Source organism: Octopus sinensis, linkage group LG4 (genome assembly GCF_006345805.1).
Source record: "Octopus sinensis linkage group LG4, ASM634580v1, whole genome shotgun sequence".
NCBI lineage: Eukaryota > Metazoa > Mollusca > Cephalopoda > Octopoda > Octopodidae > Octopus > Octopus sinensis.
The window spans coordinates 58,226,680-58,251,048 of record NC_043000.1 but is presented as its reverse complement, the minus strand read 5'-3'; the positions used below and the strand labels follow the sequence as shown (position 1 = coordinate 58,251,048).

The 24,369-nt window shown below is 34.8% G+C and overlaps 1 protein-coding gene across 1 annotated transcript in view; it reads right to left on the bottom strand.

Moving 5' to 3' along the window:
• Window positions 1–22,296, bottom strand: part of LOC115210405 (peroxidasin) — a 144,217-nt gene extending 121,921 nt beyond the window's left edge. Inside the window, exon 1 of the mRNA XM_029779001.2 lies at window positions 21,949–22,296. Coding sequence (XP_029634861.1) covers window positions 21,949–22,127 — 179 coding nt within the window. The 5' untranslated portion in view covers window positions 22,128–22,296. The remainder of the gene's footprint in view (window positions 1–21,948) is intronic.
• Window positions 22,297–24,369: the final 2,073 nt, after the last annotated feature.

Here is a 24,369-nt window from a genome sequence, read left to right as displayed (position 1 = left end):
GTTCTCTAAGGCTCCTTTGAAACTTTGGTTAAGTATGAAATCAGACTCAGTTCAACGATGTCACTTCTGTAATTTCAAATGATACTAGTTTATATGTCATAGTGAAATTGTATTTGGTAACACCATACCATTCATAAAAGAAAAGAAAAAAATCAAACAATTCTTTCTACTATAGGCACAAAGTCTGAAATTTTGGGGGAGGAAGCTAGTTGATTACAATGACCCCAGTGCATAACTTGTACTTATTTCATCAACCATGAGAGGATGAAAGGCCAAGTCAACCACGGCAAATTTGAACTCAGAATATAAGGATGGACGGAAATGCAGCTGAGCATTTTGCTCAGCGTGCTAAGAATTCTGCCAGCTCTATCAAAAATTAGACATTCAAAAAGCAATGTATAACTTTGCATAAAACTATTTTCTCAGCACCATGAAATAATGTAACATTTACCTCCCTGATATCAGCATTATAAATGCAGAACATATTACACCATCCAATGTAACACAATATCTGAACAAAATACAACTAAGCAAAATACTACAAAATTCTTTAATAAACAAGTAGAAAAAGATATGACTGCTATATTTAGCAAGTCAAGTGACTATGTAGTGACTACATTAGATAATATGGTTCGAGATATCTCTAAAAGGATAAATGGTCACAAGTGGAATGTCTTTGATCAAAGTTGAACTGGGGACTAAACAACAGCAATAACAATACAAAATTCTACAAGCCAACATGGCATCCTTTGTGTGGTCATTTGACTCGCTAGAAATAGCAGCCACAGCTCCCTGAAATCCCAAAAATAGGGTAAGGAGACATTAGAGAATGTGATCCTTCACACCCTTAAAAAAGGCAGTGTTCAGGACTGAAAAATGGTTGACCCTGAGTCAAATCAAACCAGATTGATTTCATGCTAAAAAAAACTTGAAATATTTTTCAAAAATAAGTTCCAAAACCAAGCCCCAGTCAAACAAAAATATGCTTACTATGTGCAGAGAGACAGATTCAAATCATACATTTTGTTAGGAAGAAAAAGAAAACCCAGCCCCTGACAACAACAACCAAATGTTGTAAACAACACCAAAACTGGCAGAAGATATCAAGATGTGAAAGTGGGTGGGTGGTAGGAAGTAAAAAAGAAGGATGGGTCACCCCCATAGCTGGGTGATGCTATGAGTGAATTATATATTAATACAGGGTGCATAATGTATTTAGGAACACCATTTTTGGGTAATTGCTGCATTTTTTGCTAACTATAATCTTTGTTTCAGAAAATAATAATGGCAGACCCTCCCTCAGTTTACTCAAGAAATGAAGAGGCATACTGTTATTGTGATTATAAAGTGATTTAGAAATATCTTGAGTTTTAAAAGTTGCCAGATCTTTCATCTGCAAAGTTTGTAAGGAGCTAGAGACTGAAGATGGAAACATATCACCAGTATCAAAGCATAAAAAGCATTCTAAATGCTCTGAAATCATCAGAACACCTGAATTTATCCAGCAAGTTCAACAGACCATTGATTACAATCTCAGAAAGTCCATGAGGTCAACTGCAAAAGATCTCCATGTGTCAGAAGGAACAGTCAGAAATGTTGTCCATAAAGACATCAGATCTAAGTCTTATATGATGAGGAAAGGTCAATTTGTCCGAAAAAGCAAAAGAAAATCACTACATCAGATCTAAAAGGCTCTTAAACAAACTGAAAAATCCAGAAGATTTGATTTGGTTTTTCTCAAATGAGAAAAACTTCAACCAAGATCAAAAAGTTAACAGAGGAAATGACAGATGGTTATGTGCAGACCCTTCAGAAGTTCCAAATGTTATGCATACAAAATTTCCTAAAACTGTCATGGTTTTAGGGGTTGTCAGCAATGAAGGACATGTGACGCCTCCTTACCTCTTTCTACAAGGCCTTAGAGTTAACTCTGCCGCCTACATTGAGGTCCTGGAAATAATTGTTAAGCCCTGGACAGACAGTGTATGCAATGGAAGACCATATGTGTTTCAGTAAGACTTTGCACTATCACACATGTCTCTAGTAACACAGGAATGGATGGCTGAAAATTTTCATGATTACAAAACCTCTAACATATGGCCTCCTAATTCCCCAAATCTCAATCCATTGAACTATTATATGAGGAGCATTGTTAAGAGAGAGGTCAATGAACATGCCCATGACACCAAAGATTCTATGAAAGCTGCCATAGTCAGAGTAAGGTCCAAAATTAACCAGGACCACTTGATTCAAGCATATAGATGATTTAGATTTCATATAGAAGCAGCTGTTAAAGCTGAAGGTGGCTTTATTGAATAACATTATAGAAAAGAAGGTTTATTTTTATTCTCATAGCATTTTTTTGATAAATAAAGTTATTATCTTATTATATATCTGTTTTTTTATTAAACATAAAAAATCTGTCCTCAAATATCTTACGCAAAATCTATATATATATATATATAATAATTTTTCCATCGTCTTGGCTTTTACAGCCCTCATCGTTTGTTTTTACTGTATTATTCTCCTTGTCCTGTCTTTCACTGTTTTTATTTGTATTATTTTTACCGTCTTGTCTTGTTTTTACTGTCTGTTCTTGTTACCACTTTTACCCCTTCGCAAAAGATCCCAAATTTTATTTAATTTGCTTTGCGGGAAGGACTGTTTCAACGAAGTCGCATCTTGTCCTTACCTTTGAAACATGGAGTAGACGATATAGGGACAACTGAAGAAGGGGAATATTCCTTGTGTTGCATGTCTTGTACTATGTTTTTTCGTTGTTTGAAAAAAAGTTCGTTTCCATGTTTTTGTTTTTATGTTTTCGTTTCTCCTGTATCCATATATACATGTATATATACATATAGATGTAGGTATGTACATATATGTATGTATATATTCATATGTTTATATATTATTTATGTTATTATATATATATATATATATATATATATATGAGAAGGAGAAAAGTACACTAACCAAAATCCAGTAAAGACTTTTCAAAAAGCAATGGCTATGCTTTGCAACAGCTTACTTGACATTATGCCACATCAGATATAGTCTAGAGTAGTAGTGCTCAACCATTTTTTTTGCTTATGGACCACTTTGATTCCTGTTTTTCTTGGGTGGATCCTTATAACCATTTCGTGTTTAAAAAATCCTATTGTATTTTTATAATTAAATATTATTGGGAATTGTATTAACCCTTTAGTATTTAAACCACTCAATCTATCCTTCTTGAAAACATAAAGGATGTGATTTGACAGAGATTTTGCTGCTAAATCAAGCAAATATACACAGTAGGGTTTCCATTTAGAGGGTGTCCATACCCATTACAAACACTGGAACCAAATGTTGGGGGTATGAAACTCAATCTCTGGCATCTATAAATAAATATGACAAAATTTTTATGATCTTTCATGTTTTGTTCTTGGTTAAGGCAGTCCATTGCCAGGGTTGTTAGAGCATAAAATAAAAATGTGTTACAATAAATGTTCTAGCTCTCTGTTCTCTGAGTTCAAATCCCAGTGGGGTCAACTTGCTTTTCATCCTTTCAGGATCAATGAAGAATGTTTCAGCCCACTGCTTGTGCAGGACTTTCTCCAGTAAGATGTCCCATTCTTGATGGGCCACTGATGGGAAGGTATGTTCACTTGTAAATATGGGCACCTATAAAAGCCAATTTTAGTTTGTTATTCATATGTAAAATAAAACCAAGTTATACTGACACCTCATTTGACTGATGATGGTTCTGTCAGTTTAACCCTTTTGTATTAAAACCAGCCATAATATCCCATTCATTTTATATACAAAGTGGCCAGATCTGGCCTCTCACACAAACCCTATAATGTTATTCTAAAAATTAACAGTTACCTCATCAATACCTCAAAGCTACAAGATAATGCATGATTAATTCAAAACAATATGAATAAATTAGTATTACTTTACACAGAATAATGTGAATGCTAAAGAGTTAATGAATGCATATGAGGACATATTGGACTATACTTTGGTCTTTGGAATCATAAAAGTGTTAATGAAAACATTCTGATGTAGGGGCTCCTTTGTTGATATCTAGATTTTGGCTTAATCTATTGCCATCATTTCCATTATGTTCATCACAGTCACGATTATCCTCAGTATGAGTGATTCATTATCATTTTTTTAGTTTACTTTATTCCCTGCTGGCATAAGTTGGATGAGGCTTGTTGTGGCTATATTCTATAACTAAATGCTCTTCCTGATGTCAGTGTACCTGATGTTAATGTAGTTGTGTGGTAAGAAGCTTGCTTCCCAATCATACAGTTCCAGGTTCAGTCCCACTGCATGGCACCTTAGACAAATGTCTTCTACTATAGCCTCAGGATTACCAAAGCCTTGTGAGTGGATTTGGTAGATGAAAACTGAAAGAAGCCTGTCGTATGTGTGTGTTTCATTGTGTCTGTGTTTGTGTTTGTCTCCCATCACTGCTTGACAACCAGTGTTGGTGTATTTACATGCCCATAATGTAGCAGTTCAGCAAAAGTGATCAATAGAATAAGTATCAGGCTTTAAAAAAAGAATTGGAATCAATTCATTTGACTAAAAATTCTTCAAGGTGGTGCCCCAGCATGGCCACTATCTAATGACTGAAGCAAGTAAAAGATAAAAGATAATATATGTGTGTGTGTGTGTGTGTATAGATTTATAATATGACAGCAAGGCTTTAAAGCAGAGAAGAGTAAAATCTCATATAAAACAAGCTTCCATACAGTTGTAATCATCCAAATTTCATCAACAAGGCATTATCAAACAAAAGCTGTATGTATAATCCTTATGGATTATATAGCCTTGAGTTTTGAAATGACACTTGAAAATTTCTTTCAGCTTTCTCATATTTGCAAAGTTTCTAAATATATCACTATTTATAATGAACCTAAAGACTAAAACTTAAACTGGAATATGGGCATACTGCCTCTGTCTGCTGCTTTGGAGTACTTACTAATATATTTCTGAGACTAGGGGCATAACTGAATGAAGGGCCAACCCATATCAACATGGAAGACAGGTGTTGAATGATGCTGCTGATGATATATATATACATATCATTATCATCATCATTTAATGTCCATCCTCCATGTATGGGTAGAATGGTTGACAGAAGCTGGCCAAGTAGAAAATTATCCCAGGCTACTGAATCTGTTTTGGCAGGGTTTTTACAGCTGGATGCCCTACCTAACACCAACCACTGCAGATGAGAGTTTCTTTTAAGGTATCTGCTGCAATTCAGTTTGTTTGAACAGAACATCCGCATTTAAGTAAGAATATATACATACACACACACACATATATATATATATATATATATATATATACATATATACGTATAAGGATATATACATATGTTCATTAAAGATTTCCCCTGACTGACTTACTAAGGTTTGGGATAAATGAAACTTGGCATAATTATTAGTCCATCTCTACATAGCCACCATCAATGGTGACACACTTCTCCCATCGCTTTATGTAGCTGTGAAGACCTCGTCTGTAGAAGTCAGTAGCTTGCGTTTGGAGCCAAGACTTTTCTCAGAAATAAATTCATCATCTGAAAAGTGCTTCCACTTCAAAAAAGACTTTATGATTTGAAAGAGGTGGAAGTCAGATGGTGTGAGGTCAAAAGAATAAGGAGGATGAGGAAGGATTTCATAGCTGCAGGAGTGTACTTTCATCTGGGCAACATGCATATTGTGAACTGGGACGTTGTCTTGGAGGAAGCGAACTCCATTGGTCAGCATGCCACACCTCCCTGCATTGATGACATCCCACAATTTCTGCAACAGAGAAGCATAACATGCCCCAACAATTATGATGCCCTTTGCCAGAAAATCCATCATCACTACTCCATGCTGGTTCCAAATGACCGTGAGCTTCACCTTGCCTGCTGAAGGTTGGACACGAGCCTTCATTGGAGGTGGTGAATTATCATGCTTTCATTGCTTCAATTGGACTTTAGACTCAGGATCATAGTGATGTCTGCTGAAAAATTTCTCTTTGTTTTCTTGGCACATTGCCAAAAGAGCCTGAGAGCAATTGACTTGTTCCTGCTTCTGAGAATCCATCGTGCAAACAATTTTCACAAGTGCAAATGATTGGAAAAATTTTTTTCCATGGCCCCTACACTTATCTTCACTTCTTGGGCCAGTTGCCGAATAGTTATGTGGTGATCCTTCGAAATGGCAGCTTCCACTTTATGGATGGTGTCATTATCAATGGCGAAATGGGGTTACCCAGGAAAAGGAGCAGTTTCCACCAATGTCCAACCACATATGGAGTGGCAATGCCAATCCTTGATTACGTCATATGATGGTGCATCATAACCATAAAATTCATTCATCTCATTGAAACTCTCTTTTGGTGTACAACCTTTCAAGTATAAGAACCTGATCATTGATCTGCATTCAACTGCTCCATTATAACACCATAGTCCACTTCAGCAACCATAAAAGATAAACGAATACTAGAGGAAAGCTACAATTTACAATGTGACATGTAGAGACATGTATAATTATACCTGTACAAGTTCCATTCCCTACAATAACTGAAGATGGGCCAGGGGAAATCTTTTAATGAACACCCCTCGTACATTCATATATTAGTGACAGAGACAGTATTAATACAGAGAAGTAATATTTATTCCCACTTAAACATGGATGTTCTGTCAGAACAAACTATACTGTGTTAGATACCATGGGAGAAACTCTCATATTGGCTTTTGGTGAAAAATGCACTCTTGTTTATATCGCTAGCAGGAAGATCTGATGGTCTCGGCATTGGAGGGGGCAGGGATTTACCTCCCTGCTAGAATTATAAGCAAGAGTGCATTTTGCACCAAAAGACATGAGAGTTTCTTTCATAGTGTCTACTGCAGTAAAATTTTCTCTAACAGAACATCCACATTTAAGTAGGGATAAACATTACCTCTCTCTCACATTCCCTCTCTCTCCCCCTTCTCTCTCTCTCTCTCTCTCTCTCTTCTCTCTCTCTCTACATATATATATATATATATATATATATATATATATATAATATAATATATATATATATATATACACATATATAAATATGTATGTGTGTATATATATATATGCATATACATATATAAATATAGTTTGTTTGTGTATACATTTATATAACAAAGTGAAGTTGTAAGGTACTGCACGTGTGGAAATATATATGAAAGACAGTTTGAAAATGCAATTTTAAAGATGTTTATTCATTTGGCCAGTTTCACTTTTTTAGAAAAAGATTGTCAAAAGTAAAATGTAAAGCTTTGTATAAAGGTTTGTTGTGTTAAGTACTGGTTGTCACAAAAATATTAAAATACTTATATACATTGTTTGATAATAATAAGAAAATGTTAAAAACAGTTTACAAGAAAGTATTTAAGACAATATTCAACAAAAAGTATTAGAAGTTCAATAAAAATCATGTTTGTTTGGTAGTATCTATATACATACACAGAAAGCATATTAGTTCAATAAAAATCATGTTTGTTTGGTAGTATATATATACACAGGAGATATATTCCAGAGTTTACAAAGAATTTGAGAGGAACCAACCTGTCTTCCTAACATTTTTGATTTTGTGTGTAGCTAAGGATTGTTTGCTATTTAAAGGGAAAGTATGGGAGGTTGGTTGGTGGGGGGGAGAGCAATGTGGAATTAAAAGGATTTAGTCTGTCATGGTTCGGTGGTTTTTGGGACTGGTCTCAGAGGTCAGAATGGTGTGAGTGTGTGTGTCTCTGTGCACATCTCTATGTGTGTGTGTATATATATGTGTTGGTGTTCGTGTGTGTGGGCCATTTTTGATTGGTCCCAGAGTTTATTGTGGTGTGTGTAAAAGGGTCTGTATGTGTTCTATATATGGTAGGGTGGTGCGTGTATATGTGTGCATATACACACACCATCAAGAGATGATGCAGTACGACTGTTTCAGGCGGCTCCATTTAATTAAACAAAAAAAATGAGAAAATAGAAAAAATGAAAGCACTTGAAACAGTCGAAACATCTTGAAACATCTTGATATCCTGTTGCTTATTTTGATTTTCTTCACCTTACTTTGAGTTGTACGGATAATACCGCACTGACTTGGTGCTTCAACTAAAGTACCTAATTCTACTGAATCTCAATTATTTCTTCTATGTATGTATGTATGTATGTATGTATATATATATATATATATGTATATATATATATATAGGAGCACTCCATCAGTTACAACAACAAAGGTCCCAGCTGATACAATCAACAGAACAGCTTGCTCATGAAATTAACATGCAAGTGGCTGAGCACTCCACAGACACGTGTACCCTTAATGTAGTTCTCAGGGAGATTCAGAGTGACACAGAGTATACAGGTACCACTCATTTTTGCCAGCTGAGTGGACTGGAGCAATGTGAAATAAAGTGTCTTACTTAAGGACACAATGCGTCGCTGGGAATTGAACTCACAACATTACGATCATGAGCCGAATGCCCTAACCACTAAGCCACATGCCTTCACACATACACACACATATAGATATGTATACCTATACACATATGTACATATACATACATATATATATATATATAAATCTATGTATGTATATATTATTTAACGTCAATAAAAATGGAATATTAATGTAAATTATGAAATAACCAATTGAGTGACTTTAAGTTCTAGTTTCAATACTCTCATTTTAAGGTCAAACATTTCTGATACACAATACTGTTACATATATACTAAAGGAGTCTAAGCAAGGCTCTGAAAGGTTCTTCAGAGACTGCTGATACAGCACGAAGTAAAGAAAGAGAAACCATATATCATGTTCTCAATGATTGTTATGAGAGAGCAGCAGCAGGAAATATCAGCTGTAAGGAAAACAAGTGTGTGAGTAACACTAGAAGAAGGAAATTAATGTGTGTATGTGTATAAATCTCTCTTTCTCTCTCACTCTCTTTATATATGTACACACTCACACACACACACACACACACACACACACACACAAATATATATATAATTCTTATTTGGGACAGGATCTCAAAGTACATATAAAGTGATAAATAATAGTGTGTAAATATTGAGCATAGATGTAAATATAAGATATGTGTATATGTGTGTTCATGTATAAGGGTATAACGACCTCGAACACACAAGTGCAAACAAGGGAGTCAGAGAAAGGCAGAATGCCACTTATATCTGAACACCACTATAGAAATATTCCTTTAAAAAAACTTTTCTTCTAATTTTTCTAAATTTAATTATTTAATCGTTACAGTTGAAAAGGTCTCAAAATGACCGAAACCGGTACTGAAATGTTCACTATAAAATTATTTTCTATTTTGACTTATTTTTTCATATATATATATATATATATAATATAAATAATATATAAATATATGCATATATACATACATATATGTACATACCTACATCTATATGTGTATATACATGCATATATGGGTACAGGACATAAAAAAAACCTTGAACACAATGAGAAACGAAAACATAAAAACAAAAACATGGAAACGACCTTTTTTTACACACACACACACATATATATACATACATCTGTGTGTGTGTTGTGTGTGTGTGTGTTTGTGTGTGTGTGTATTTATGAATAAATATGTGTATTCATGATGGTGACACGTAAAAGGCACCTGTGCTGATACCATGTACCGAGTACCCATGCTGGTGACACCTGAATGGTACCCAGAACATTCTGTGGAATAGTGGGTTTTAGGAAGGGCATCCAGTCATAGAAAACAAGCCAAGATCAAACTGGAACATGGTACAGTCAAACCATCTAACCCATACCAGCATGGAAAATGGACGTTAAACGATGATGAATTTTGTCTCCTTTTTATGAGAACAACTTGATGTATTTGTAAACAGTTTGTGGTATTGGAGAGGATAATTGTAATTGAGAAAAAGTTAGCTGACATGAAAAACCAGATATCATGCCAGATATCAAAAATGCTGACATTATGACTACTGCTCTGTAAACACTTTAAAGGCTTTAAGACATGACATGGACAGCTACAGCAGGGACTCTGAAGTTGTGGGCATCTTTGAACAGGATCTTGGTCTCATTTCAGTTGGCTAAGTGAAGCTGCTAGAGACTGGTCAATCCCTGAATAGAGAGGATTCTTTCTTGAAGGCCATATGTGTGGCAGCAGGATTCACAGCCTTTTGATACCTCCAGAAAGAGTCAAAAGTGTTTGTTGGAGAATTACTATGACTTCACCAACTCCAATTTCTGGCCTACATTTTAATTCTATGGATTATTATGAATGAATTGTGGATGAAACAGATACCAACTACTCTGAGCTGGTGACCAAGATGATGACCATTAGAAGTTCAAAGATCTTCCTGGGGACACAGTAAAGAATGTATGCACCAGGTTCTAAAGCCATCTTGAGGCCATAGTGGAAGCTAAGGGTGGCTACTGTTAGTAAACTGTTTTTTTTTTTTCAGCTATAACCTAGTTGATATTTTTTGACTTTTTAAAATACTTGTATTTTTGGATAGAATATTGTTTTCTTTTCTTTTATACCAGCTGTCAAATTTAGTCCAGACACCCTGCATATAAATATACATACATATATTTAAATGTATATATGTATTTATTTAAATATATATGTGCATGAAAATTATACATAATATATATATGTAGAGTGTATGTGTGTGTGTATACACACACACACACACACACACAAATATATACATTGTTGTTGTGACCCCTTTCAGTCATGAATGACCATGGGATTGCACCTAGAAAGTTACCCTCAGAGGCACAAGTCTGGGGAAGGTTGTTTATGGAAGACCAGCAGTTGCCCATGCATACTGGCCTCCCCTCTCCATGCCACCAATGTTATCCAAGGGAAAGGCAAAGGCCAATACAACTTGGCACCAGTGACGTCACAGCTCATTTATTAACGTGCAAGTGGCTGAGCACTCCACAGACATGTGTACCCTTAATGTAGTTCTCGGTGAGATTCAGTGTGACACAGAGTGTGACAAGGCTGGCCCTTTGAAATACAAAATATATACATTATATTATATTATATTATATATATATATTTAGCTTATGTTATATAAGCAGACAAATAGATGTACATAAGTAATAAAAAACTATAATGCAAAATTAATTTTCCCATTGATTTTCAAATTACAATATGATAATGCATTCCTTGGATATTTGAAAAACAAAAATGATAAGAATTATGCATAAAAATATTTTCTATACATACAGTACAATATGTATGCATAAATGCATTTGGAGAGAAAAAATAAGAATCATTGAGAAAATGAGAATAAATAAAAATCATATCATAATAGGGTACATTCTTACCACAAAAGAATGTACTAATTTTATTGACCCTGAAAAGATGAAAGACAATGTTGGCCTCAACAGGATTTGAACTCCGAATTTAAAGACAGACAAAATGCCGTTAAGCGTTTTTCCCTGGATGCTAACAATTCTTCCAGCTTTGCTGCCTTAGGCAAAGAGAAATAATGAGAAATAAAGGGTGTAGTGGTTTAAGGGAGGAGCCTACTTACCCCACTCCAGTAAATATGAAAATTTGATGAAATTATACCCATGAAGCTTTGGAAATCCAACATTCTTGGGCTGTTTATACCCAGAAATTTCCAACTTATGACTTTTAACTAAGAAACTAAAACAGTTTAAACTATAGTAAAAAATAAATTTTATTAATTGACAAAAATTATGCTTTATAAAATACCAATGAAGAATTTAAGATGAAGAAAGAAAATGCAAATAAAACAGCAGTAGATTAATTAAATGACACCAGTCAGAAGACACAAGTCAAGCCAACCAGTTGAGTCAAAATGGGTTTGATCATATTTCCATTCCCAAGAAACAGAGCTCACTGTGAGTCTCCTTATAGGCCCAAGATGTGCCCAGCACCACCATCTTGGATATTCTCATGTAGAAAATTGTGATGGCATTTTATGTCACTCTTATCCAGTCTGTGACTGTCTAAGTCATATCTAGACAGGATGACCAGGAGATGAGTGATAAGCAAGCACAGTAGAATAACAGTAAACAGTTTTATTAAATTTTCTTTTTAAATAATAAGTTATCAAAACCAAAAACAATTTTTTGAAAATTTTAAATACTTAAAAGAAAAACTTTGTTTTTTGTGTTGACGATATTCAAATGTAAATAATCTTTTATAAATACATTTAAAAAAAAAATTTTAACATAACAATTTTGGCAATGATAAATTCCTAATGACTAATTCCATTAATTTATCAAATTTTGATATATTTTCATATCTTTTTGATAATTTGTTTTTTAGTTATGTCTAGCTATTGATAATTATGATGGAATAAATAATCATTTTAGTTTGGCATAAAGTAAAGGTGAGGAGCTAGCAGAGTCATTAGCATGCCAAACAAAATGCTTACTGGTATTTCAACCATCTTTACGTTGAAAGTTGATTCTGCCTTTCATCCTTTTGAGATTGATAAGTTAAGTACCAGTGAAACACTGGGGTAGATGTAATTGACCAGTCCCTCCCCCAGAAATTTCAAGCCTAGAAAAGACTTTGATATAAGGTAAAAACTTAGTTTAAGTGACAACTAATATTTTCTTGATACTTTTTTGGTAATTGTTGCATCTGAAGGATACTAAATTGTTAAAATAAATTAAGATTTTCAAAACTTATTTTTGTTTGGCACGATTTTGTTTCTTGATAGCTTCTCCTTTGTCTAGGGTTCATATCGTTGATACCTTCATGGACTATGACATTTAAAAAAATATATAATAATAAAACAAATGATGTTAGCCATCAAAGAAAGTTGCCCTCTTTAGGCTCTGGGTACACTTATATCAATATAAAAATTATATTCTAAAAGTTCTTGACATTTATGTTTTATAATTGAGTTGTCAACAATATATTTCAAACCACAGTCATTTATTTTTGTACCCTGTATCAGACCCCTTACCTCAAACAGGATCAACAGTGTCCTTGATAAGATAATACTTAAAAATTAAGTTAATTAAAATCATTATGTCAATGATTCAGAGGATTGGATAGCAAAGATCTACAGCTCACATTTAACCCTTTAGCATTTAAACCAGCCACATCCAGCCAAAAATATTCTGCCTGTTTTATGTTCAAACTGGCCAGATCTGGTCTCTCACACCAACCCTACAATATCGTTTTAAAAATTAACGGCTACCTCATCAAAATCTCATAGCTACAAGATAATGCATGATTAGTTCAAAACAATGTGGATAAAAAAGGATTAATTTTGGCTGAATAATGTGAACACTAAAGGGTTAAACCACCCTGTGTAATTTGATCTTTTCCCTCTAAAATCTCTTAAACTACCTTTAATATCTCTTTTTCTCTCAGAAGATATCACTATTATCTTCCCAATTCCTGAATTTTTCCCAAATTTCCCAAAACAAAGTCCCAAAAGTTTTCTCTGAAATACAATTCTAATATCTATAAACCTAGAAATGAAAACCTTTTTTTACTTGCACCCATAATTATAAACGACGTTGTAATTGACATTTCTGTTAAAGATAAAGTAACTAAAGAGTTATCGTATAAATTATAAACTTAAGCATTAATTCAATTGTTACACATTATTTATTCCTAATGAAGATCTTATCCATCCATTTGCTCCACCCACTATTCCTGAGAACATCATGGGGATAGTGTTCCTAGGCATCTCTTACATAAGGGCCTCTCAGAAGAAACTGTCATTACACTTTCTGTAAATACTCACATACACACACATTTGGGTAGCTGTTGACTCTCACGAATTCCTCTGCCCTTTGATGGGCTTTGTTTTTCCTCCTACAGGGTGTCCAAATATCACCCCCTTCACAAAGCAAGCTTGGAGCTGTCAGTTTAGTTGTTGATATCGCAACCAATGTGACACGTTATACTGGGTTACATGTTACCAACTGCACTCAAAAGCAACTTTACATACACAAAAAAAAACCCTGTAAGTTACATGGAAGATTTAAGTAGCACTTGAACATTCATAACAGATAAGCAGAAAATAGAGCCAATGCTGGAATGAGACATTACTGCAGTATATGTGATCAGCTATTCAAATGCCTTTCAGGACTCAAAAGTCATTTAAGATCTAATGCTAAGAAAGAGCAATTATAGTTAGTAACATCCTGAGTACAACCATGAAAGTTCTGCCATCTGAAGCATTAAAGATTTTCAACCACCAGTAATCAATGAAGACCATGACTGACTACGCAGTACTTTAACAAGGAACATAGTCACCTGGGATGGTAGCACAGAACCACAACTGCTCCTGACTGAAACTGCAGAAGTGGCAGTATTTAATTAGCACAAATGTGAAGGATACCTTAACCACCACAACTACACTATCTGACCCTTAGTTGGAGGAATGTCAATCATGTACCACACAAGACATAGGGGACTTGAATTTGGAGATTTCCCTAACTAGAGGATCAATACTCAGTGGGTTCACTGCATGCTTGGTTCACCAACCAAAATATTTCTCTCTCTCTCTCTCTCACTTTCTCTCTCTCTCTCTCTCTCTCTCTCTCTCACACACACACACACACACACACATACACATCATTTGATTTAAGGAGGAAACAGAGCAAAAAGAAGTTAGGAAAAGAAAGTAGTGTGGATATTATGCAGATGCTGGACTAGCATAAGGTATCTGAAGTGAGAAAGAGCCAAACACACATCAGACTCATTCATTCTCACGCAATATAATAATTTGTAAATATGATGTTGCCTTTTACATTTACAACACTTTGGTACAACTACAGTTTGGTGTTTCTCCAACTTTGTTTCCTAACAATCTTCTGAAAAAACACCCCTATTTTAAATGCGATTTTGCAGAGTTTGGTTTTTGGGGAATGATTTTTGGGTTTTTTTTTTTTGCAAAAAAAAAAAACTCAGGAGTTTGAGATTATTATCCACCTTCCAGATCTTGTTTCCTCAAAACTCTCTCTAAAATACAAATTCTTTAAATGATATTTTGCAGAAATACATTTTCAAGAGTGAAGAGTACATAATGTTGATGTTTCAATCATAGAAATCTGGAAAAAATGTGAATAACTGCAGAAATTAAGAAAATTTGTGAGAAATAAGTAGAAGGTGAGAGTAAAACTCTCTGAAATTTTATAAAATATTTATTTTCTTTTCTGAATCTTATGCCTTCAAAAGTGTATCACTACAAAATTTCATGAAAAAATAAGAAAGCATTTTTCAGAAAATTCTGCCAACCTGTTACACTTTAGATAACAAATCTTTTAATACAAATGTGCATGCATGTGTGTGTGTAGGTGTGATGCTTAACCTATACTTCATTTTCCTCAATACAATTATATGCTATGTTGCTCCATGTTAAAAGTAATAAAGTAGAATTATGATTAAAAGTATTCTAGTCATGGCTATTGTGTCTTCTCCTGTATGCAGGGAACCAGGACTGCAGTATTCAATATACTCTATTTGAAGAGGTTAGAGTGTGAATTGAGGGCAATTTGGCTGCTGTTTGCATGAGATCTAACTATCATGAAAAGGTCTTCCTCAATGGCTCATCCATCCATCCATCCATCTATACATACAAGGGTCAGCTGAAAAGTTCATATGCTGATCCAAATACTCTCATGGAATGTGACCAAATCAGGTTTATTTTTCAACATAGTCCCCCGTGTGGTCGACACACTTCTTCCATCAGTGTTGCAGTGCTTGGATCCCATTAGTGAAGAAACTTTTATCCAGTTGGTCCAAAAAAGTCATCGGCAGCTGATGTGATGCCATCATCAATGCAGTACTGGTTCCCAGCCAAGTGTTTTCTTCATGTTGAGAAACAGATGATAGTCAGATGGGGTCAAATCATGGGTATAGGGAGGCTGATCAACCAGTTCAAAGTCACAGTCACATACAACAGCCATTGAAACCAAGGACTTGTGTACTGTATGATTAGTCTCTCTCCCAAATATACACAATGCTGTCATCTAACAGGCTTAGTATCTGAGTGCCCATGTTAAATGGCTAGTTCCCAAACAACTAACGTGTATTCATCCCATTTTGGCAGTTATTCTGTTTTGACTCCAGCAAACACAAGACTTAGAAATATACAAAAAGAAATATACAAAAAAGAAATATACAAAAAAAAAATTATAGCCATGGGTGAACTGCATAATTTTTAAAAAAAAGGAGCAAAAAGAAATTACTCAGAATGGCCAATGGCATTAAAAGTGTATTAAATAACATATAATATGTATATTCTATATTTATTGAAATTGTTTATGCTTTGAGAGAAAGTAAACAAACACCTAGTAGCTATTGCAATCAACCCTGAATGTGAAAGGGTGATAATGTCAATAAAAGCAATTCTCTGAAACTGGCATGCCAGGAAGGAAAATCAGTCTGAGAGAAGACAGCTGTGGACATATGATTGCAGGAATCTTTTGTTGTAGGCATTGGCAAATTGAAATATTCAAAAATCTGTAAGAAAATGTAAAAACAAATAGATGAAAGCTATAAATTCATTGCTTTTAATGAACACAACATCAGCTGGACTCCTGGTGATAGGTTGAGAACACTGATATTAAGATTTCATGTAACTCTTAAATCCATTCTATGCTGTTTGTGCACAATGTTTGATCTTTTGGATCAACAGAATGAAAAGTGTGGCTAAAGGAGTTATGACTTTGAAGTAATGACTTAAAGGCATTGACCACCAACTAAAAATGCAGATACCTAGTTACATATAATCAAGGATGATTAGTAAAAAAGTTGCATGAATTCAATCAGGAACAGACATAGAATACATTTAAGATGGTGGTATTCAGGGCCAGCTGAAGGTACCAGCAACTCAGATGGGTCGCCCAGTGACTCCACATACTAAAAGAACCATGTCTTGTTTAGAAATCTTTCAAATACAATGATATTAAAATTGAATCACTTTTGTCATAGAAACTATTTTAGTTAGGATAAGGTAAGTTTTTCGACATCATCAATATTTTTCATCATATTCTATGAAAAGAAAATTTATTACATCTACAGGAGATCAATTCCACCCTAAATTCTTCACACAATTTTTGTTACCAACAATTATCAATAACACATGTCCAGTTTCACCCATATTTGGTTTATATTAATGAAAGGATTAGAAACTTTGTTTCTAACACTTTTATTTTCATATTTTCACTTTATTTTTTCCTTGTAAACATTTTAAAAATTAATAGTTTACAAGGTGCAGAAATTAAGGTTGCCCATGCCAGCAAACTGAAGGATTCCACTAACAATAGATTCCAGAAGCCCTGTTGATACTCCGCACTCTATCTTGTGAAAAGCTTTGGTAATAAATGTTTGGATACTTGAACTTTATGTATCTAAAAAGAAAGATCCTTCTGTGTGTGTGTGACAATATTAAATGCTTAATTTGGGGAAAAAAAAGTAAAAATGTATGTGTGCATATTATATATATATACATAGAGAGAGAGAGAGAAAAATTTATTTAGAGAATAGGTTGGTTACATCCAAGGAAATACTGGTTTGATACCTAGTATTATTGTGGAATGAAATTCCCTGAAAACAATTGGTGTATATCAGGCATATAGTTCATATCCAGTTAAATGAAGAAAAGAAAATTAGGAGTTGAAAGTTAATATTTTGTGGTGCCTGGGGAGAGTCATTCTCTTTTACTGTCTTATTATTTAACACACTCACCGGTAAAGTTTTCACGCATTTACTTATTTATTTTCCCTAAAATTTTCATTGCATCTTGCACCCTTTTCAATAGTCATTGGTAATCTTTACTCTTACAGCTGTTTCCATAAATACTCAATAATTAAATTACAAATTTGCGCATTAAATTTGCTTTAATATGCTATGAGCATAGTTTCATCAGAGAAAAAAAAGATATACCCAAAGATGTTACACGCTGACCTATCAGTTCATACTAGCAAACTGATAGGTTGGCATGTAACATATTAAGGTAGATCTTTTTTCTCTGATAAAATTATACTCATAGCATATTAAAGCAAATTTAATGCACAGATTTGTAATTTAATTGTTGAGTATGAATGGAAACAACTGTAAGAGTAAAGATTACCAATTTCTTAATAATGAATAATTATTAACTTTCAACTCTCCATTTTCTTTTCTTCATTTAACTGGATATGAATTATATGCTGGCCGTGCGGTAAGTAGCTTGCTAACAATCACATGGTTCCGGGTTCAGTCCCACTGCGTGGCATCTTGGGCAAGTGTCTTCTGCTATAGCCCCGGGCCGACCAATGCCTTGTGAGTGGATTTGGTAGATGGAAACTGAAAGAAGCCTGTCGTATATATGTATATATATATATATATATATATATATGTGTGTGCGTATATGTTTGTGTGTTTGTCCCCCTAGCATTGCTTGACAACCGATGCTGGTGTGTTTACATCCCTGTCACTTAGCGGTTCGGCAAAAGAGACCGATAGAATAAGTACTGGGCTTACAAAGAATAAGTCCCGGGGTCGATTTGCTCGACTACAGGCGGTGCTCCAGCATGGCCGCAGTCAAATGACTAAAACAAGTAAAAGAGTAAAAGAGAAAGAGTATACATACATACACACTCATATATATAAATATATATATATATATATTGTTACTTTCTTTTCTCCAAGTCAAGCATTAAATACTGCCAGTTAAATCAAATAAATAGTTTAATTTTAAAAATTGAACACACATCTACTTTGGGCCTGATACAAAATTCAAAACTACATCTGAAAGTGTAATGTGATATAATATATTCTACCAGAATATTTGAATCTGATTTAATTTCCTTTCCAGTCTGAAACTGAATTTTTACTAGTTAAGCTGAAGAGGAGTAGGAAAATAGCTCTCAAAAATGTAGGTGTCATTTCCTTTAAATAAAATTCCAGAAGTTGTGCAAAAATCCGGAATTTTCCCATCAAAAGTCAAATTCTAAGTTTCCTATTGAAGACACACTTGTACACATACATATCATCATACACACATCTATGTGTATATATATATTAACTGGTGGTGGTGTAACACACCATACTAATCATATCTGTCGGGGATGTGGAAGAGAGTGTAATTTGGCAGGAGGACTTAAACGACATGCAAAGGTACATGAAGCCCAGTTACAACTACAGCCGGCTATTACCAGTAAAGGTTTTAGTTGCCAATTTTGTACAAGACATTGTAGATCACAGCACCAGTAACAGTTAAGCTTCGTGCAATGGCCATACTTGATAACAAGGGGGCAGCCATAATATATATATATATTGGCATTAGGAAGGGCATCCAGCTGTAGAAACACTGCCAGATCAGACTGAAGCCTGGTGCAGCCCTGGCTTCCCAGACCCCGGTCGAACCGTCCAACCCGTGCTAGTGCGGAAAACGGACGTTAAACGATGATGATGATGATGATATATATATATATATAGATAGATAGATAGATAGAGATAGAGAGAGAGAAAGAGAGAATGATACCAATATCACTACGGTTGTTTCGACACATTTTCACACCTGTAGTACATAGATGCTTACAAGGTGTGGAATATGCTTCCTCAGAAGATTATACAAATATGCTCATCCTCTCACCATTTCTCTGCACAGGATTCTATAAAATTTTTAACTGAATCTCAATTAACTACATATATATATATTGTTTTACTCTTTTACTTGTTTCAGTCATTTGACTGCGGCTATGCTAGAGCACTGCCTTTAGTCAAGCAAATCGACCCCCAGGACTTATTCTTTGTAAGCCTAGCACTTATTCTATTGGTCTATTTTGCTGAACTGCCGAGTTACGGGGACGTTAACACACCAGCATCAGTTGTCAAGCAATGTTGGGGTGACAAACACATACACACACATACATATTTATATATATACGACAGGCTTCTTTCAGTTTCCGTCTACCAAATCCACTCACAAGGCTTTGGTCGGCCTCAGGCTATAGTAGAAGAAACTTTACCCAGGTGCCACGCAGTGAGACTGAACTCGAAACCATGTGGTTGATAAGCAAGCTACTTACCACACAGCCACTCCTGGGTCCGTGTGTATCACGTCAGGCTAGAAATGGGGACGATGACTTCCCTTTGCAAATACTGATAGGGCACAGATAGTGTGTCAATAGGCAGCTGGAGGAAATGTCTTTCTGGGGCTACAAGCTACAGTAGCATCAACTCATAAGGGTTAGCCACAACTAGATGGCAAATATACTTCACGAATATACCTCGCTCAGAGATTTATTATATATATATATATATATATATAGTTAATCCAAACAAGAAAGCACAAAAAAAAACACAACAACGCGAGGACGTGGAACAAATATAATATTATGGGACGCTCAGGAAAGAAGGAAAGAAGGAGGGTTTAACGTTTCGAGCGGAGCTCTTCGTCGGAAACATAGAAGGAAAGATCCAGAGAAGGGAAGACAGAGGGAAAAAATCGCCAACGGTACACACAATTCTTTAACAAGAATAGTGTTGAATGTCACTTCAACGTTTGAGCCTGCTTGGCCTAATAAAGGCCAAGCAGGCTCACCAAGCCTATTTCGAAGTCACTTTCATCACTATTCTTGTTGAAAAATAACTAATATGTACTCAATAAAAATATTGTGTAAATCCTTCAATTTAATGCCAAGTTGTTTTGATACTAACTCCACATAAAAACAAATATTAATGTATGTTGTATATATGTATATATACACGCGTGCGCGCACGTACACACACTCTCTCTTTCTCTCCCTCTCTCAGAGGGCATAAGAGAGAAAATTTGTCAAAGGGTACGAAGTTTCTTTCGAGACTCCTTCCCTTCTGTAAATGCTAGTCTTCAACATAACGAAATATTTTCTGAAATCCAGGAAATTCGTGGACCTAACAACGATATACTTACTCCTCTGTACCCCTTCTCAAAGTCCCCTCTCCACGTACGCACACGCGCGCGCACACGTACACACACACTCTCTCTCTCTCTCTCTCTCTCTCTCTCACACACACACACATACACGTGCGCATGCATTCATACATTAAAAGAAACATAAATAAAGCAACAGGATTCCTACCAAGTGTTTAGAAAAGGTCAGCAGAATGTCGCTCCAAAGAAATTTAGGAGAAAAGCAGAAAGGAAGACAGTGAAATAGATATAAAAAGGAGATTGCTGATATGAACAGTCAAGATAAATAGATGTACAAATATATGAATTTGATAAATAAAAAAACCTTTTAATAGGAGGTGGGGAGAGTATTTGTGTAAAACTAATAACATATATACACAGAATCTCAAAAATAGACACCCCTCATATATTTTACACGTGTGTGTGTGTATATATATATATATATATACAATTACATATATACTTATATATGCATGTGTGAGTATAAAAATATTATATATTTATATATATTAATATGTGTGTGTATGTGTATATATATCTATATCTAGATAGATAGATAGATAGATAGATAGATGTGTACACACACGTGTGTATGTATGTATGTATGTACGTATGTGTTTGCACAATTATGTTTCAGAAGTCCGGCTTAAGTTTAGTTCAGTATTAGATACAACGTCACGTATAAAATATCCTATGTATTAACCTCTGTTTAACAATTTGCAGTATAACGAAATATTACTAGTTCTTATTAATTAATTACCCAAGAAATGAAACTCAGCGCCAATTACATCTCACCCTCATCCATTTTTCTTATTCCATTTCATATCCGAGCTTTTTCCAAAGTTTCTTTTTCCCGTTTTCCTATTTACTTCGTAAATATGAAACTTAATTCCCGAAAGCAATTTTAAAAGTTTTCAAAATAAAGAAAATCACCAAAAAAACTTAGATTCCCCTATGAGTTCTCTTATCTCAGTTATCCAACCCTGCGAATATGGGGGGAAAAAAGTGTACTTACAACAGTGTAGTTTCCAGTGGCACTCGAACAACCTTAGTTAATCCTTTATACATGCATAGCACTTTGTTATCATTGCATTGGCATTCCCTGGGGCAACGACCAAGTGTGCCGGTCCAAATACTGGCCAACGTTAAGAAAGCAAGTAAAGACCGACAAAATAAGCGCACTTGATTCGACATCCCGCCTCTCTCGTCTGATTTCTTCTACTAAGAGCAACTTTTTTTTTTCTTTTTCGCTGCCGGCAATGCCAAATAGCGAGATGCAGAGGCTGATGATGACGGGCGACAGCTAACTTCTCACCTCTCCCACTCGCTTTCTCTTTATCTATTTATTTATTCATCTTGCATCTTCTGGCTCCTGCTTTGCTGTGTCATTTAACATAACACGCTCGTCAAATGCGAAGCCCATTTTCAATATTTGTCGTCAATTACAAAAAAATAACACTAAGTAATAAATAGATAGTTAAATACGAACGAAATAGTTTTTCTAACGTATGGAACCTTTTCTTCAGAGACAAAATAAATATACAATGCTAAAATACTTTGAAATATGAAGAATTCGTGCAGAAATCTAAATGGTAATACTAGTTACTTTCTCTATCAACCCAATACTATTTCTGATAAGGCTAGAGTTGTATAACTTTCACTAGTAAGCCATATGGTCACTGTTTACATAAACTTTTTTGTTTAGTTCCGGGACCCCTGTGATCAGAAGTGATCCACCCGTGACCATCCCGTTTTCTTTTCTTCTTTTTTTTCTTATCTTGGAATAAATCGTTCAATGAGTTCATTTTTAAGACGACAGGGACTAATTTGAAGGAGACTTGGCTGTTATTTCTAGCAGAGGGGGCGATCTCGTAGAGATTCCCTTGTTGGGTCGTAACGGTTATGTTGTTGTACATGTTAGAGGCAGCTTAAACTCCTGAGTAACCAACCGATTTTTAAATTGTTGATCTAGCAATAGTTTTCCGTTGCCTGTTCCACTCATTGGCGCTTTTCCAGTGCAAGCTCACAAGATATCGTCTATTTATGGTGGTAGGTGTTATGGACAGTTTATTGTACTGCTAAAAGTTTAAACTATAGACATTCACGGAGCAAGGAACAACTGTACAATCAACCCACATATCAGCTAATAACGAAACAAAAATCGGAGAAAATAAGTAATAACTCTTTCCTTGATCAAAGTAACCCATACCCATCTGTCAAATCTGCTCTCGTTAATGTTTCTCCTCACTTCAGTCGTTACCCACCTGCGAACACTAGTTTCCCTACCTCCTTCCTTATTATTTATTGCTAATTTCCCATCCCTCTACAAGCTCACTCCAATTTATCCAGAATCACTATTTCTTATTCAGTCCAGTAGTTGCTGGCGGAAACATTGATGAGAGTCAGGCTACAAAGTAAACACTTCTTTCTTGACTATTACTAGTTAATATTTAATTTCTTTACGACAAAGGATTCTTCTTGAAACGTCAGCGTTAGACCTTGCTTTTTCCTCACAGCAAAATATATTCCATATAATTCCAATAGTCTGACCTCTTTTCCCCCTCAGCCAGCTGCAGTTCTGTAATGAAATGAAGAGCAAGCAGAGGGGAAAATAATAAATAAGCAGTAAAAGTGATGAACGTGTAGCAATGTTTTAAAATCACTATACTTTCATCTGTATCAGTTCTTTCTGTATCAAACATGACTTCTTTTTATCAACTACCGATGTTGGGAGGTTTCAAGTTGTGTTGTACTGCAGCTTATAACAATTTTCAAATTAATTTCTAGCCATGCTCTTAAACAAATTTTAGGTCATAACCTCTAGTGAGAACATATGGATTTAACAACAAAAGGATTGCAACTTCAACTTGATTCAATCAGAAACTCTCACAGTTGGTAAATCACTTTATTTTTTCCCCAAGCAAGAAATAACTATATAGCATTCTTCAACAGAGAGCCTCTATATTTTTTCTGACCTACTAGAAACATCAACCAAATCACTTTCAGTCCAGATTATGTTCTTTAAAAAGAAAATAAGTTATTTCTAGCAGTTCAAGCAACCACATAGAGTTGTTGCCCATTGTTGCAAATGGCAAAAAAGGCTGAGAATCTCTGCTTTAACAGAATTATAGTACAAAATTAGCTACTCAAATTATGCATTTGTGTCTAATTTGAACATATTGTCCTAAAACAGTAATACATAACATGGTCTATGTGGACCACAAATGGCTGACCTGAACCACTGTGACTTTCATAAGACTAAGGAAGCCAATAATTTTTATTTTAAGTCAATCTGAAATCTAAATCAGTTCAAAGTAAATTTGCATGTACCTTATTGCAATACATCATTAATGTTTTTCTTTATTTAAATTATTTATGTATAGCTATGTTGCATAATTACTATTCAAAGGCAAATTTAGTTGTCTTTCAAGTTACT